The following is a 17,957-nucleotide window of genomic DNA, read 5'->3' as shown; positions in this document are numbered from 1 at the left end:
CAGCCCAAGCACAACCAGAAGCTGGGGTAAATCCAGTAAGACAGTGGCCCTGGAACTTGACTGTATATAACAAGCATTCAGGGATTTTGCAAAAATGCAGATTCCTGGGCCCTGTCCTCCAGAGATTCAAATTCACTAGCAATGGGATAGAGCCAGACATGTCTATTTTTCTTTTTTTTGAGAGAGTCTCGCTCTGTCGCCCAGGCTGGAGTGCAGTGGCGCAATCTCAGTTCACTGCAACCTCCGCCTTCCGGGTTCAAGCCATTCTCCTGCCTCAGTCTCCTGAGTAGCTGGGACTACAGGCGCCCGCCACCTCGCCCGACTAATTCTTTGTATTTCTAGTAGAGATGAGGTTTCACCACGTTAGCCAGGATGGTCTTGATCTCCTGACCTCATGATCCGCCCACCTCAGCCTCCCAAAGTGCCGGGATTACAGGAGTGAGCCACCACGCCCAGCCAGAAATGTCTATTTTTAAAAAGCATCCCAGGTCTCTTCACCTCTCTGTGCCTATTTTCCCGTCCTGGGCAATGGTGAAACTATAGCCTCTACTTCACAATATGTGTAGAACCTTTAGAACACGGACAGGTACTATGTAAATGGCAGCTATCAAACTCGTGGCTATCACTTTCTTTGTGTCATTCTGATGCCGACTGTGGCCCACGGAGCTGCCTGAGATGGCGTCACGAGCGCTCACCTTGGTGATCTTCCCCCCGCTGAAGTTGGCAAAGCGCTTGAGGGAAAGGGTTAAGACATTGGATGTTCTGTGGATGGTGAAGCGCTTGCTGGCTGGAACCTTCTTCTTGCATCTGTGAAGAAGGTGATGAGAAAGATTAATTAACTGATTGATTCACGCTCTGAAAAATGTTGTCTTAACGCTAAGTTAACAGCAGCAACAACTGCTCTGTAATAACGGAATCTTCATCAATTAGATTTAAACCTTTTGCTCCCCTAAAAATCACATTAAGTATGCCTCAAGTAAAGGAAAGCTACCACAGGGAAACAAGACTATAGAAAGTGGGAAGATCCTAAAGCAAAAAAATAAAAGTACTGTACCCACCAGGAGACTAAACAAGATACAGGAGAACAGGAAGAAGTTGCTTTGGGGCAACACAGGAAAGAGCAAATTAAAGCAGATGTGGCTGAGTGATAAAATGGGCAGGCAGGAAGTCAACGTAAGCAAAGCCAGAAGATGGGCAAACGCAGGGAGAGAAAACAGAGGCAGAGGCGTGCAGCTTGGAGAGCTGCAGGAAACAGACATAAAGAGGAGTAAAGCAGAATTAAGAATATATTCTTTAGCGCCTACAGCTTTACAACAACCTAGATACAAAGACATCCGGCCGGCTGTAGTGGCATGATCCCAGCACTCTGGGAGGCCAAGACAGGCGGATCACCTGAGTTCAGGAGTTCGAGACCAGCCTGGCCAACATGGTGAAACCCTATCACTACTAAAAATACAACAAATGACAAAGTAAGAGTTCTATCTGCAGAAATGGAAAAACATCCAAAACCGTTTAAGTAAAAAATAAAAGCCACAGAAAACACTCCTCAAGAAGCAAGAGAGCAACTGGCTGGGCACAGCCCCTTGGGTGGCCGCCCAGTGTGAGCCAGTGTGAATTGATGTGAGCTCGTGTTCTGCCGCGTCCTCTCGGTGTGGCCTCAGGCCTGGTCACTTCACTTCTCTGTGCCTCAGTTTCACCATCCCTGGCAACGGGAAACCACAGCCCCTACTGACAATACATGCAGCATCTTTAGAACAGGTATGGTGTAAGCTGCAGCTATAAAAATCACAGCTATTGCTTCATTTGTGTTATTTAGAAGTTTGTGTTTTTGGGACATACATAGGTTCCTCAAGAAATACGAGCAGCGTCACCGCAAAGGAAGAGAGAGGGTGGGCACAACGCCGTCAGGTAAGGTGCCTCATTTCTCATCTTGTGTCAGTCTTCCGCCATGAGCACCGTGAAACTTACTTAGCACACATGTAGGCATTCTCTCCACTCAGGACATCTGCTTTCACGAAAAGTTCCAGAGCACGCACAATATTTGCAGCTTGCTGAGGAGGACAAAACAGGGAGTAAAATACACAGCAGAAGAAAAAGGCTGATTCAAGAAATGCCAAATTTAAGGTCTTTTTTAGGCTGAGGCAGCAAATCACAAAACTTGACTCGCATAAAAGTTTTCCCGCTAGCTGCCAGACTGGGACTCCTTCTCCAGTGACAAGAAATGACAGCAGCCAGGAACAGCAGCTCACGCCTATAATCCCAGCACCCTGGGAGGCCGGGGCAGGAGGATCACTTGAGGCCAGGAGTTTGAGACCAGCCTGGACAACACAGCAAGACCCCCATCTCTACAAATAAATTTTAAAAATTAAGCAGGCGCGGTGATGCATGCCTGTAGTACCAGCGCTGTGGGAGGATCACTTAAGCCTAGAGGTCAGGACTACAGGGAGCTGTGATTGCACCACTGCACTCCTGCCTGGGCCACAGAATAAGACCCTGTCCCTCGAGCCCCCATAAAAAAAAAAAAAAAAAAAGAAAAGAAATGACAGCTGCAGGTCTGCCATGAATCAGTCACTTTTATCAGGATGGTCTTGTAGCTGGACCTGCTCTGGAGCTTGGGTTGGTCCAGCGCAGGCAGGCCAGCCTCCTGCAGACTGTAGCTGGAGCAGGGCGTGCGTGTAAAGCCAAGGCTGCTCTCCCAGGTGAGGCCCACAGAGCCACCAAGCTCCAAAGACTGCACGCTGCCCACAGCACACAACAGACTCTCCTCAAGCCCTGGGGACAGTGTTGTTCCTGTACATGCTTCAGGACACAAAACTCAATTTTACCATTTTTTTTCTTTACATAAAACGATATGCACTGGAAAAACTCTAGAGAGAAACAGGTAAAGACAATGGTCTGTACTGCAAGGCAGCAGGGAGCAAAGGAGTTTTCTCCCTATCTACTTTGATCTGATGCCTTCACTGTTCTGCTGGCTCTGTTTCACCCTCTGGCCTCACTCTCCTACTGCAAATGTGAAGGGCAGCATAAGTCTGTACCCGGATCTCCAGCGCGACGTCCAAGTAGGGGTCGTAGGTGTCTGAGACGCTCTTGCACATGGAGCACTTCACTGCAACAGAACAGAGGCAGTGGAGCAGGTGCGGCCTGGCAGATGCACTCCCAGCTCCCAAGACCGAGACCCGGCAGGGAGGCAGACTCTCAGCAGGACTTTGGCCAAAAATGAGATTCCCACTAGCCCCTGAAGAATCCTGGTGTCTGGACAGCGAGCTCTCCTTCCCCACTGAAGTTCACAAAGATGGATGTCAATGCCTTTGCACTCACAGGACCCTCTCTGCCTGGACTGGCAACCACCACGTGCAGTACTCTTCTGCTGAGGGAGAGCGGAGGGAAGACCGCCTCCTCCCTATGTGCGTGCACAGCACTTCTCTCGGACTTCCTCATGGGAATATACACACACATGCACATATATATACATATATATATATTTTTTGTTTTTTGAGATAGAGTCTTGCTCTGTCTCCCAGGCTGGAGTGCAGTGGTGGAATCTTGGCTCACTGCAAACTCCACCTCCTGGGTTCAAGCAATTCTCCTGACTCAGCCTCCCGAGTAGCTGGGATTGCAGGCATGCGCCACCGCGCCCGCCTAATTTTTGTATTTTTAGTAGAGACGGGGTTTCACCATGTTGGCCATGGCTGGCCAGGCTGGCCTCGAACTCCTGACCTCAGGTGATCCCCCTGCCTCAGCTTTCCAAAGTGCTAGGATTACAGGCAAGAGCCACCACGCCCGGCCCTCATGGGAATATTCTAACAACCGCTCCAGTGGCCAGGTGGGCCAAAGGTCTCAGAGGAAACCATGGCTCAAGACCTCAGAGACTGACCCAGGTCTGCACAGTGAGGAAAGAGCCCCAGCCTGCATTCCAAGACTTAGGGTTTCCTGGGTTCATGTTCTAATCCTGGCAAGAAGCAGTAGAGCAAATGTCTCCACTTACCACGTGATCTGAGATACCCTCCAAAAATCTGATGGACCAAGGTAGTAGCCTGCGTTTGACGATCCAACCTGAAAAGGAGGCCACAGCCTTTAAGGGAAGGACTTGGCAGGATGACACGAGGGATGGCCCCATCCCAGCACCCCCATGCCCACCAATCACCAGCTCAGCGTGAGGCTGGGAAACCTCACCCCCTACCCGAGTCACCACAGACCCTCAACCTCCATCGTCAGCCCAGCGGCCTGACAGTCTCTGCAGAGCTCTGACCTCCTCAGGGACCCACTCCCCACAGTAGCCATTTCAAGCCTTCACAATGCCCACCGCCACCCACCTCACAGAAAGTAAAAGCCCTGAGAAACGTACGTGTATCCTCACCCATTGTTGCCTTTTTTTTTTGGTCTCAATAAAAAGTAAGGACCCAAATCTGGAGTGAGACGGGAGGCCAAACACCCCCCCAAGCTGGGGCGCCCAACCAGCCCACCCCTCCATTTCTCTGCTGGCCATCAGACGGCTGGTCCCCAATCTGGGAAGAGGGGTGGAGGTGGGGACAGAGGCACAAACAGGACCAAAACTCCCCGGCTCTGTGCCCTTTCCAGAGAGGACAGCAGAGTCAGCCGTGGGCTTCAGGATCAGGAGCCCTGCACTCATTCATGCCCCCGCACCGCTCACTAACTGGGATGTGAGGCAATCCGAGCTGGGGGGGCCTCTTCTCACCCGGCCCCCCAGGGCTGCCTGGTGCCTCCCACGCCTACGTAGCCATATGGTAGCTACTCACGCTGGGAAGATTCTGAAACAATACACCACATCCAGTTTCTGCTCCTGGTTCTACTTGCAACCCACTGCATCTGGTCCTGACTCACTGCCCTGGAACTGCCTTCCTCAGAGTCGCCCAAGGCCTCCAGGCACGAGACCAGCTGGGTCTGCAGGCCCTTTACTAGGAGGCTGCGCAGTGTGCCCATACACCCACTCCCTCCAGATGAGCTTCCCCTCTCTCCAGGCTCTCCAGCCCCGTCTCTCCAGCTGCTTCCCCGACTCCTCACTGGCACAAAGCAGGGCTGTTTCCAGGGCTCCCTCCACATTTCCCATGGCCACCCAGACCATTCCATACCGGCAGGCCACACCCCGCACCCCCCCTGCCCAGAACATGTCCACCTCAGCCTCTCATCTGGCCCGTGAGACTATTTACCATCGCACTTCCCAGACTCTGGGAGCTCTGAAATATTTGGGGGACCAATACAGGATCACTCAACTTTTACTCTGCAAAGTTAGAAAATGAAAAATCAACTGCCACCACCTACTGTCCCACCATTCTTCAAAAGTGACCTTTTAACTGCAAACACTAGCAAGGACGGAATCTCTGCGTGAACTGAGAACTGTGGGTAGCTGCATGTGATGGTGGCTGCCAAAATCCAGACCACCCCCACAACCCCTCCATCGTCTAGAAGCCCACAAGCACCAGAGCCCACAGGGCCTCAAGGAATCCCCTCTTGCATAACCCAAAGCAGAGGGAGCACAACCATCACCTCACCCAGGAGGAGGAAAGCCAAGCTGAGTGGCAGCTCCCACAGGCACCCCATCCCACAGGCACCCCATCCCACAGGCACCCCACTGAGCCTGGGGAGAAAGGGCAGTGGGGAACAACTGAGCAAGAAGGGAGGAGGGGGCAGGAGGTGGCCCGAGAGCCACCCCGAATCACGGCTGCAAGGGGTGCCCTGGAGAGGAGCGCTGAATATGGGGTCTCACAGGCATGTAGCTGGAGTGGCAGTCTCCACAGGCATGGGCTGCCAGGGGGAGAAGGCAAAAAGGCAGGCAGGCGTCCTTAGAAGGGCAGTGAAGGGCAAGAGAGGCAAAAGGGAAAACAGGTTCCTGAAAAAAACTCAAAACTATCCTAGGTTATTCAACCCTTCTGCCACCAGAGGAAAAGCCAACCATTCAAGTGCCCTGCACGGTGCAGACAGAGGAGGCACTCTGGATTACGGAATCTTGAAAAGCAGCAGACCCACAAGATAAATGAAAGTAGGCCCCGTCTACGCAAAGTGCTTCAAGCACAAAGCAGCAATGAACAAGAATCAAAACACCTCATGGAATGCAAACTAGCTCCAGAAAACAGGCATGACACTGAAGACACAGCCACCAAAACTCCAAGCTGAACATCCTCAACACAGTGAGAGTGGCCTCATTTCTGGAACCAGAGTGCCATACACAGCTGCCCTCCTGGAGGGACTTATGAGAGGACGGGCTTCACCTAGCCAGGAGCACGACAGAGGTGCCACTGGAGGGTAGGCAGTGAGCAATGGGAAGATGTAACCGTAACCTAAGGCTGTGCAAAAAAAAGGTACCACCTTATAGGTGCCAACAACAACAAAAAAGAAATCATGCACACTAAAATGGCAAGAGAGAAGAGAGTAAAAGCGGTAGGAAGTAAAGGGCACCACGTGGACTGCCAAACTAGACAGTGAGGGGTGGGAAAACGGGACCAGGTGCATTTCAAAAGGGTGTATGAAACCAGCAGGTAGGGTGGAGCGTGCCTGCAGTTCCAGTTACCGGGAGGGAGGATTGCTTGAGTCCAAGAGGTAGAGCCTGCCGAACGGAGATCGCACCACTGCACACCAGCCTGGGAGACAGAGCCAGGCCCTGTCTCAAAAACAATGGCTTATGTACAAAGGTAGCCATTGAAACAAAAATGCATATCTTCCTAATATCCCAAGAAATTTGATGAATAAAGAAAAATCAGCCGGGCACAGTGGCTCACACCTGTAATCCCAACACTTTGGGAGGCCGAGGTGGGCAGATCATGAGGTCAGGAGATCGAGACCATCCTGCCTAACATGGTAAAACCCCCGTCTGTACTAAAAATACCAAACATTAGCCGGGCGTGGTGGCGGGCGCCTGTAGTCCCAGCTACTCAGGAGGCTGAGGCAGGAGAATGGCATGAACCCAGGAGGCAGAGCTTGCAGTGAGCCGAGATCGCACCACTGCACTCCAGCCTAGGCGACAGAGTGAGACTCCATCTCAAAAAAAAAAAAAAAAAAAATCTGAGAAATAAATGCAGTAAATATGCTACCTATAACTACTATAAAATACATAAATACAACAGAATTCAACCAAACTTTTCAGTCATAACAGGAAATGTGAAGGGACTTAACCTGCCTATTAAGAGATGGTCACTTTCACTTAAAAAACAAGACCAAACCTTAAGAACACCTCTAAGGAAGGGTTCAGAAAGTGACAGCAAGGGGCCAGTGGAAACCCTGCAAAGCAGGGGCTGCAGCATGATGCTGGCCATGGCGGAATTCAGAACAAAGCCACTCCATGTGACAAGCGAAGACACTCAGAATGCTAAAAGCAACGATCCTCAATGAAGACATGACAGTTACAAACATCTAATCACAATCACCTGTATAGAGTAAAACTAGAGGAGATGCAAGGAGACAGACACCCACCAGAATTCCAATAATCATGGACTTAACACACTATTCCAAACAGATGAAGGAGACAAGAGCACATGGACAGAGAAAATGAAAACAGCATCATCAATAGACCCATCTACGGACAGAGGAGCAAACCAACACCCCGGCGGTCTGAGCACCCACCATCAAGTATGCAGGAAACATTCACAAACGCTGGTCACCTGTCATCACAGAGAAAACAACAGGAAGTTCCATGAAGTAGAAATATTATCAACACACTCTGATCATAACGCAAGTAACATCAAAAGTCATTTACAGAAGCAAAAGATGAAAAGGCCCCTCCACCTGCAAATTCAATGGAATAATTTGCTTTATGAGAAGCTCACCGTTGGTGTCATGCTTATTTTTTCTCCACATTTCACTGCAGACCAGTGAAAACTCTCTCATGGACCAATATCTGGTGAGCCTTCATCTCTCCCCTGGCAATGCCGGCCACCTGACACCTGGCCTCCCTCTTCTTTCTACCAATTCTGGTACCAACGAATGACTCACCACCACCCACCCCAATGCCCAGACCACAGACCTGCATTCCTCCCATCCCACGGCCCCAAATCCAAACCGTCATTCATTCTACCTCCCATCCCACTCCTCACGAATTTCTTCCAGCTGCAGACTCTGGTTAATTGAACCGACAGAAGCCCAAGAGTCAGTTTCTGTCCTAAGAGCGCTCCAGGTGGCTGCACCCTGTGCCCAGAGCCAGGGCCCCTGCTATAGGCTCACTGCACTCCCCCTGCAGGTGCTGGGGACACTGCAGCCCTCCTCCTGGGGATACCCACTTGCCTTTGCAGGCCCTCAGGGGTCACTTCTCCCAGGAAGCCGCCTCTGAGTGAGGTAATCTCCTCTATCACAGCACTTCCCACACATCACTGCAAATGCTGCTGGGGTCCCCTGTCTTCCCCAATTACACCATGGGCTTCACAGACTCCAGGGCCATGGCTTCTACCTCTCAGTTCTCAGTGCTAGATATGGGGCCCAGCACACAGGGAACAGCAGTTCAATTACCCAGTTCACTGAAGGGCAGACCCAGGATCATATAGGGAGCAGGGAGGCTTGAGCCCCTTCAGGGGAAAGGGAAGAACACATCACCAAACCCTCAGAAGAGACAAAAAACATCCTAGGAATGCAGTGAAAGTTGCCTTCATATAAATGATTTAAGTAAGTTTTCTTAAGCCAGGAATGGTGGCTCATGCCTTTAACCCTAGCACTGAGAGGCCAGGGAGGGCGGATCACTTGAGGTCAGGAGTTGGAGACTAGCCTGGCCAACAAGGCAAAACCCTGTCTCTACTAATAATACAAAAATTAGCCAGGCACAGTGGTGTGGGCCTGTAATTCCAGCTACTGCACTCCAGCCTGCGCGACAGAGCAAGAGTCCCGTCTCAAAAAAAGTTTCATTCTCTAAGTCTTATTTACGTAAGAATATCATCCACTGAGGCTGGTGGTTTTGCCATTTCACTCACTCATTGCTACAACTCAACTTCTCTAAAGAACATTCTAGGTATACTTCCTAAACTAAAGTATTTCTAAGATCCTAAGCTGAGGCAATAAAAGGAAGTCCTGAGCATTTCCTGCCCATTTTCTTTGGTCTGAACCTATGAACTCAGGAATGCCACAAAGACAATTTGTGATGGTGACCATTACATATAAGTGCATATGTGGTGCCAAACAATTGCCTGGCACCACACCAGTGTGAATAAGAAACGGCAGCCAGGCAGTTAGATCCTAAGTTATAAACTGCCTCATGTTAAAGCTCCGTTTGTACATATACATGTATGTATAAATTATACTGCATAAACCTAATTCCTACCACCCCATCCTCTTTTTAAAAACAACATGATTTTTTTTTTTTTTGAGACGGAGTCTCGCTCAGTCGCCCAGGCTGGAGTACAGTGGCGCGATCTCGGCTCACTGTAAGCTCCGCCTCCCGGGTTCACGCCATTCTCCTGCCTCAGCCTCCCAAGTAGCTGGGACTACAAGCGCTCGCCGCCACGCCCAGCTAATTTTTTTGCATTTTAGTAGAGATGGGGTTTCACCGTGTTAGCCAGGATGGTCTCGATCTCCTGACCTCGTGATCCGCCCGTCTCGGCCTCCCAAAGTGCTGGGATTACAGGCTTGAGCCACCGTGCCCGGCCAAAAAACAACATGATTTTTAAGAGACTGGAAAAGGTCCATGGTAATAACTGAACACCCCTAAGAAGGTCTGCTAATGTATTTCCCCTTAACTGAGCTGCTGAGACACAGCTACTGCCATCACCACAGCCACCCAATCCTACCAAGCCGCCCGGGATCAGGAGGACGTGGCCAGAGACAGCCCTTTCCCAGGAAGCAAGGGCAATCCCCTATTTGGGCTCCAGCAGGCTGAGTACCCAGAGGCAAATTCTGCCACATCTACCCGAGGGCAGCCTGGGTAGAAAGTAGCCAGGCTGGCTGTTGCCATAGGAATGTTCTGCTGCCACCATGTAGAAAAGGTGTCCAAAGCCCGGGGAAGGCAAGTGGGGAAGCACGCACTTGGCGCAGCCATTCAGGCAGGCCTTCTGCATGGCATCGATGGTGTACCGCAGGAACTCATGCGCGTCCTCCTGGTTCCCAAAGCGGAAGTGCCGGGCGATCTCTAAAAGAGGAAGAGGAAGAAACACGGAGGGAAGAGCTCATGTCTTCTCGTCAAACAGCCTGGGGCTGCTTTCCCGAGTATCCATTCCTGGCTGTTACAAGGGGAAAATACTGCAACTTTTCAAAGGAACAAGTGAGGAAAACAAGAGCTCTACATGGATTTTCTATATCCCAATCACAATTCATTATGGCAACTACTTTCTCAGTAAGATCGGAGGCTTGAACCTTCACTACTTCACAGACAAGGAAGAACGCCAAGCCCACAAAAATGTGAAATGCCGGCTGGGTGAGGTGGCTCCCGCCTGTCACTCTAACACTTCAGGAGGCGGGGGTGGGAGGATCACTTGAGCCCAGGAGTTCGAGAGCAGCCTGGGCAACACAGGGAGACTTCATCTCTACAAAAATAAAAAATAAAAAAATTAGCCAGGCATGATGGCATGTGCCTGTAGTCCCAGCTACCTGGGGGGCTGAGGCAGGAGGATGGGTTGAACCTGGGAGGTTAAGGCTGCAGTAAGCTATGATCTCACCACTGCACTCACAAGCTTGGGCAACAAAGCAAGACTCTTATCTCAGAAAGAAAAAGAATAAAAAATGTAAAATCTGGCTGGGTGCAATGGCTTATGCCTGTAATCCCAACACTTTGGAAGGCCAAGGCAGGAGGATCTCTTGGAGCCGGGAGTTGGAGACCAGCCTGCACAACATGGCCAGACCCCGTCTCTACAAACAATACAAAAACAGCCAAGTATGGTGCACCTACAATCCCAGCTACTCAGAAGGCCAAGGCCGACTGCTTGAGCCCAAGAGTTTCAGGCTGCAGTGAGCTGTGATTGCACCACTGGCCTCCAGCCTGTGTAAGAGCAAAACCCTAGGCCGGGCGTGGTGACTCACACCTGTAATCCCAGCACTTTGAGTGGCCGAGGTAGGCGAACTACCTGAGCTCAAGAGTTCGAGACCAGCCTGGGCAACATGGTGAAACCCCGTTTCTACTAAAAATACAAAATTTAGCTGGGCGTGGTGGCGTGCGCCTGTAGTCCCAGCTACTCAGGAGGCTGAGGCAGGAGAATTGCTTGAACCCTGGAGGCAGAGGTTGCAGTGAGCTGAGATCACGCCACTGCACTCAAGCCGGGCAACAGAGGGAGACTCCATCTCAAAAAAAAAAAAAAAAAGGAAAACCCTGTCTCAAACAAAAGAATGTAAAATCCACTGAATATCTCTCTAAAAGCCAATATAAAACACAGGTGAATAAGTATTTCATAGTGCTACAATTTACACAGGTTTCAAAAACCGGTAATAGGCCGGGCGCGGTGGCTCAAGCCTGTAATCCCAGCACTTTGGGAGGCCGAGACGGGCGGATCACGAGGTCAGGAGATCGAGACCATACTGGCTAACACGGTGAAACCCCGTCTCTACTAAAAAATACAAAAAACTAGCCGGGCGAGGTGGTGGGTGCCTATAGTCCCAGCTACCTGGGAGGCTGAGGCAGGAGAATGGCGTGAACCCGGGAGGCGGAGCTTGCAGTGAGCTGAGATCCGGCCACTGCACCCCAGCCTGGGCGACAGAGCGAGACTCCGTCTCAAAAAAAAAAAAAAACCGGTAATAGGCCTCTTCTTTCTGCCAAGTGAATGTGAATGAGACTTTTTTATAGGCTAGGCAACTGATTCCTGATATTCAGAAAGGAACTGGTACATTCCTCAGCCATTCTTCCTCCCACTTCTCCCTCAGGCTCACTTGCCTGCCCCAAAGACCTGGCCAGAGGAAAAGCTACCTGTCCTGACCTGCCCCCACTGACAGGCTTCCCCACTGACCCCAGCCCAAGTCTCTAAACTGCTATTCTTTGAGTCTGTGCCACCACATGCAGGGCTGTTAGCACAGAGGGATTCCCAAGACGTCATCCATGACTCACTCTTCTCTCCCTTCTACCAACTCCCCAGCACCTCCTACAGGGCGAGCACTTAGCAGGCCTTCAGTAACAGATGGAGAATGGCACAGTGGCTCGTATCTGTAATCCCAACACTTTGGGAGGCCAAAGTGGAAGGGCAGCTTAAGGTCAGGAATTTAAGACGAGCCTGGGCAACACAGCGAGAACCCCGTCTCTACAAAAACTTAAAAAATAAAAAAACCACAAAAATTTTAACATGGATTGATGCTTACTTTTCAGGTCTCGGATGAAGGAGATGGGCTTGATGGCGTTGCCGCTGTTGGCGAAGGCCTGGACGATGTGGTTCTGCATGACACACAGCATGCAGAAGCTTCCCTGGTGGCCTGCCAGCGTGGAAGGAGGAGCAATTTTAAGACAAGAGCTTTCAAAAAACTCACGGTGAGATCCCCACCCCAAACTAACACAGACAGAAACACAAGCAGGGAAGAGCAAACCAGGCTGTGAGAGAATGGATGAGCCAGAGACCCCAGACCTCTGCTGCCTGGGTGACCACCAAGGAAATGTTCTTCTCTGCTGGATGGCGTTTGGAAGCTATGATCCATCCAAAGCTGAAACTCTAACAACCTCACAACATCACCCCATGTTAACGCTGACCTGTGCATGATTCTTTTCACATTTCATTAGTATCATTTACTTATAAAAAGACCAAGGCAGGTTTTCAAAATGAAGCTTAAAAGATGTCTTCTCGAATTTCTAAGTTGCATCACATGGTCAATAGGCTAAAATATTTTAGGGCTGACAGCCCTTTGGTCCCTCAGACATGGGAATATCTGTTCCACTGCTTCTAGTAAACACCACGCTAGGATATATCTGGGGTTGAAAATGTTTTCTGGGAAGATCCAGATAGCAAATCCTTTCTGATCTGAGGACTATACAGTCTAGTCACAACTATGCCCCTGCATTATAGAGAAAGCAGCTGTAGACAATATGTGAACAATGGAGTATGAACGTGTTCAATAAAACTTTATTTACACACACAGACAGTAGGCCAGATGAGTCTGCCCACCGCTGCTCTACATAAAATGCCTCACTAGACATTAGGCTAGACAGTGGTGCTGTTTTTTTTTTTTTTTTGAGACAGAGTCTCACTGTCACCCGGGCTGGAGTGCAGTGGCATAATCTCGGCTCACTGCAACCTTCGCCTGCCGGGTTTAAGCATTTCTCCTGCCTCAGCCTTCCAAGTAGCTGGGACTAAAGGTACGTGCCACCATGCCAGGCTAATTTTTTGTATTTTAATAGAGACGGAGTTTCACCATGCTGGCCCAGCTGGTCTCAAACTCCTGACCTCATGATCTGCCTGCCTGTAATACCAGCACTTTGGGAGGCCGAGGCGGGCAGATCACGAGGTCAGGAGTACGAGACTAGCCTGGCCAATATGGTAAAACCCCGTCTCTATTAAAAATACAAAATCAGCCAGGCATGGCGGCACGCACCTGCAGTCCCAGCTACTCAGGAAGCTGAGGCAGGAGACTCACTTGAACCCAGGAGGTAGAGGTTGCAGTGAGCCGAGATTGTACCACTGCACTCCAGCCTGGGTGACAGAGTGAGACTCCGTCTCCAAAAAAACCCCACAACGTGCTGCTTCATCTCAACAATGTACACTATGTCTTGATCATTAACCTTTGCTGCTATGAAGCCATTGCAATTAGCAAGACCTTTACAAACACTTCCCACTGCATGGCCATCTTGCGTTCTCTTTTTTATTTGTTTTTCCTGAGATGGAATCTTGTTCTGTCGCCCAGGCTAATGTGCAGTGGCGTGATCTCAGTTCACTGCAACCTCTGCCTCTTGGGTTCAAGCAATTCTCCTGCCTCGGCCTCTCAAGTAGCTGGGATTACAGGTGTGTGCCAACACGCCCAGCTAATTTTTTTGTTTGTTTTGAGACAGAGTTTTGCTCTTGTTGTTCAGGCTGGAGTGCAATGGCGAGATCTCGGCTCACTGCAACCTCCGCCTCCCAGGTACAAGCAATTCTCCTGTCTCAGTCTCCCAAGTAGCTCGGACTACAGGCGTACACCACCACACCCAGCTAATTTTTTGTATTTAGTAGAGAAGGGGTTTCACCATGTTAGCCAGGCTGGTCATGATCTCCTGACCTCGTGATCCGCCTGCCTCAGCCTCCCAAAGTGCTGGGATTACAGGTGTGAGCCACCGCGCACAGGCAGTAGCAGTCACTTACTTCTACAGCACTCCCTGTTTGCCGGCTGCTACTCCAGGCACTTGACTCACTCAGAATTCATCTGAGCCTCTGGCCGGGCGCGGTGGCTCAAGCCTGTAATCCCAGCACTTTGGGAGGCCGAGACGGGCGGATCACGAGGTCAGGAGATCGAGACCATCCTGGCTAACATGGTGAAACCCCGTCTCTACTAAAAAATACAAAAAAACTAGCCAGGCGAGGTGGCGGGCGCCTGTAGTCCCAGCTACTCAGGAGGCTGAGGCAGGAGAATGGCGTAAACCCGGGAGGCGGAGCTTGCAGTGAGCTGAGATCCGGCCACTGCACTCCAGCCTAGGCAACAGAGCGAGACTCCGTCTCAAAAAAAAAAAAAGAGAATTCATCTGAGCCTCACAAAACTCTGTAAGGAAGACAGTCTCGCTCTTCCACAGACCAGGGGCATTCTCAAACACTCAGTAACTAAGGGGCAAAGCTGGAAAGCGAACCCTAAAGGCCAGGCTCCAGAGCTGTGCTTTCAACTGCTCTGCTCCCTCCAGAATCCTGCCTGGAGACTTTCTGCGACGAAAACATCCTGCATTCCTAGGATAAACATAACTTGCTTACAGTTTTTTAGAAACTGTGTCGTTTGGGGCCGGGCGCGGTGGCTCACACCTGTAAGCCCAGCACTTTGGGAGGCCGAGGCAGGGGGATCACAAGGTTAGGAGCTCGAGACCCTCCTGGCTAACACGGTGAAACCCCTGGGCATGGTGACGGGCACCTGTAGTCCTAGTTACTCGGGAGGCTGAGGCAGGAGAACGGCGTGAACCCAGGAGGCGGAGCTTGCGGTGAGCCAAGATTGCACCACTGCACTCCAGCCTGGGCAACAGAGCAAGACTCCATCTCAAAAAAAAAAAAAACAAAGGAACTGTGTTATTTGGTAGTATTTTCCTACAATTCTTATATCTATGTTTGTGAAGAAGTCATGGTTATCCATTTTCTTTCTCGTATTTTCCTTATTATTGTCACCCGAGTTACAGGAACTTTACAGAATGAGCTGGGAAGGATTCTCTCCTTCTCTATTCTTTGGAAGAAAGTGTAAAGGACTGGAATTGTTTCTTAAAAGTTACACAGAAATTGGCTGGGCACAGCGGCTCACACCTGTAACCCCAGCACTTTAGGAGGCTGAGGCGGTTGGATCACCTGAGGTCAGGAGTTCGAGACCAGCCTGACCAATATGGTGAAACCTCGTCTCTACTAAAAATACAAAAATTAGCCAGGTGTGGCAGTGTGTGTCTATAGTTCCAGCTACTCGGAAGGCTGAGACAGGAGAACTGCTTGCCCCCAGGAGGCAGAGGTTGCAGTGAGCCGAGATCACACCACTGTACTCCAGCCTGGGCAACAGAGTCCATCACACACAAACAAAAAAGTTACAAGAAATAACATTGTCCCTGCTTGGGGTTTCTCATGGGAAGATTTTTAACCACTGCTTTAATTTCTTTAATAGTTAAAAGACTCTTCACTTTCTATTTCCTTCAGTTTTTGGTAAGTTATATCTTATTTCACCTCTATTTTAATCAAATAGAGCACACCACCACATCCAGCTAATTGTTTTGTTTTTTTGTGTGCGTGAGATGGAGTCTTGCTCCGTCGCCCAGGCTGGAGTACAGTGGCGCGATCTTGGTCGGCTCACTGCAACCTCCGCCTCCCAGGTTCAAGCAATTCTCCTGCTTCAGCCTCCCAAGGAGTTGGGATTACAGGTGCACCCCAGCACGCCTAATTTTTATATTTTTAGTAGAAACCGGGTTTCACCATGTTGGTCAGGCTGGTCTCGAACTCCTGACCTCAAGTGATCTGCCCGCCTCTGCCTCCCACAGGTTTGAGCCACCACACCCAGGCTTGATTTGTTTTTGTAGAGATGGGATCTTGCTGTGTTGTCCAGGCTGCATGTTTTATAATACACATAAGATACACTGATACAATAACAGATGCATAAAACAAATAGGCCAGGCATGGTGGCTCACACTTATAATCCCAGCACTTTGGGAGGCTGAGATGGGAGGATCACGTGAGCCCAGGAGTTCAAGGCTACAGAGTTGTGATGGAGCCACTGCATTACAGCCTGGGTGACAGAGCAAGACACTGTCTCTAAAAAATAATAATTGAATATACAGATTTTGGAAGTATCTTTTGAAAATCTTTCTGTCTGGGTAATTATTTACACAAAAGCTTGGCGAACACAGGCTCACCTGAGTGATTCACCTTCACGGCCCATTCTGCAGCAGACACGATTCAAATTTAGGTTTCATCAGTTACTACACGTTATGAACTGCCCTCCTAAATTTGAGCCAGACTGAGAGCAGCAGTGCCACAAGTGCACGGGCTTAGCTAATTCAGACCCGCAGCCACCCCACTGCTGCAAACCCACACTCACAGCTGCGAGCATGCTCCTTGGAGAGCAGGTAGTTGGCCAGAGGTGGTGTGTAGGTCAAGCACTGGATGGTGGCATTGAGAAAGCAGGTGTTGCCAAGGTTGTGGAGTCCTGCACCCACGCGGAAGACCCGCTCCCACCTCAGAGACAGTCGCTCTGTGGGGAAAAGCACTTTCTGCGGGGCTGGGACTCCATCACCACAGCTCTCGTACGTGTGCTCACTGCCTGAGGAAGAAAGGGACACGGGAAGAAAAGAGGAAAACATAAGTCCACACACAGGTCGACCACAAAAAGAAACTCATGAGGCATACACTTAGCATGTAGTGACTCGGTACACGGCACCAGAGAAGAACTGGTATTCTGGTTTACAGGACATTCCTGGAAAGCTCAGGAGTAAACCCACTCATCCCACAGACCTCCCAGGCTGCTTGGCTCTAGAATCCTAGGGCCCCGCTACAGATGGAGGGCACGGCTCAGAGACTGAGCGGTGGAAGGAGCCAGGTCCTGGCACTCTGCACCACACTGTGCCCACACGCAGCCCACCCCATCTCTCTTTCTTAGTTCCAAGCCTGACTTCTGACTGTATTATACTTGGGATCAGGGGAACAGCAACTTCCAAAGACCCTCCAAGTACACAGATTTCCTTGCTACCAACCCTGTGTCATTACTTCTGTAATGGAAATCCACTGACCCCACACAAAAATTCGTAACTCTTTCACCACATTCTGTTGTTTTTCCTACTAACTAGTCAACATTTAAGTCCATCCACTTCATCACCCCGGAGCGAGGGCCTCTCTGCCAGCACAATGCACATCTGTACCCTGTCTCCTGGCCGGTGGGTCATCTCCACTCTTGCGGCGAGTAGCTCCCTCTGTTTTGGGGTTGAGCAACACATATTTGCTCTTTAAGGACTCCAGCTGGTAGGAGAAGCTCTTGCTGGCTGGCTCGAACTCGATCTTCTGTAAAAGGACCTTCTTGGCAGAGGAGGCAAGAAGCTTCCCCAGTTCTCCATCATCAGCCGAGTCCTTGCGGCCGGGTTTCAGGGCCTCCTTCAACTTATCCACTATTGGCATGGTGCATCACTGTGGGGACAAGAAGAAACACAGAGCCATGGATAACGAAATCCCAGGACCAAAATCTCTCTTAAGATCTCCTATTTGGTCACTATGGATGCTAGCCACCACAAAAGCTCCCCTGGATCATCTGCCAGCCCTACAAAGGAACTGTGAAACAGGGAGACCCAGCACGAATCACCTGGACATATTCATTCACGTTTCCCCACAAAAAAATAAGATGCCACTACAAATAGAGCTGAGCAGACAACAGTGGCCCTGAGGCAGCCAGACAGCCCCTGCCATGTGCATCTCTTCAACAGATACTCA

General features: G+C 50.3%; 1 protein-coding gene across 4 annotated transcripts in view; it reads right to left on the bottom strand.

Moving 5' to 3' along the window:
* The window catches only part of USP36 (ubiquitin specific peptidase 36), a 45,765-nt gene that overhangs the window by 22,403 nt on the left and 5,405 nt on the right, over nucleotides 1–17,957 (bottom strand). For all 4 annotated transcript variants that reach the window (XM_017879362.1, XM_017879361.1, XM_017879364.1 and 1 more), the window contains 8 exons: nucleotides 17,396–17,657; nucleotides 16,579–16,800; nucleotides 12,211–12,321; nucleotides 9,958–10,060; nucleotides 3,986–4,053; nucleotides 3,036–3,106; nucleotides 1,969–2,051; nucleotides 696–807 (listed from right to left, as the gene is read on the bottom strand). In XM_017879362.1, coding sequence (XP_017734851.1) covers nucleotides 696–807; nucleotides 1,969–2,051; nucleotides 3,036–3,106; nucleotides 3,986–4,053; nucleotides 9,958–10,060; nucleotides 12,211–12,321; nucleotides 16,579–16,800; nucleotides 17,396–17,648 — 1,023 coding nt within the window. In that variant the 5' untranslated portion in view covers nucleotides 17,649–17,657. The remainder of the gene's footprint in view (nucleotides 1–695; nucleotides 808–1,968; nucleotides 2,052–3,035; nucleotides 3,107–3,985; nucleotides 4,054–9,957; nucleotides 10,061–12,210; nucleotides 12,322–16,578; nucleotides 16,801–17,395; nucleotides 17,658–17,957) is intronic.

This window comes from Rhinopithecus bieti, unplaced genomic scaffold (genome assembly GCF_001698545.2).
Source record: "Rhinopithecus bieti isolate Rb0 unplaced genomic scaffold, ASM169854v2 scaffold_9899, whole genome shotgun sequence".
NCBI classification, from domain to species: domain Eukaryota; kingdom Metazoa; phylum Chordata; class Mammalia; order Primates; family Cercopithecidae; genus Rhinopithecus; species Rhinopithecus bieti.
The sequence above is the reverse complement of the archived record's forward strand: the minus strand, read 5'-3'. Positions and strand labels throughout refer to the sequence as shown.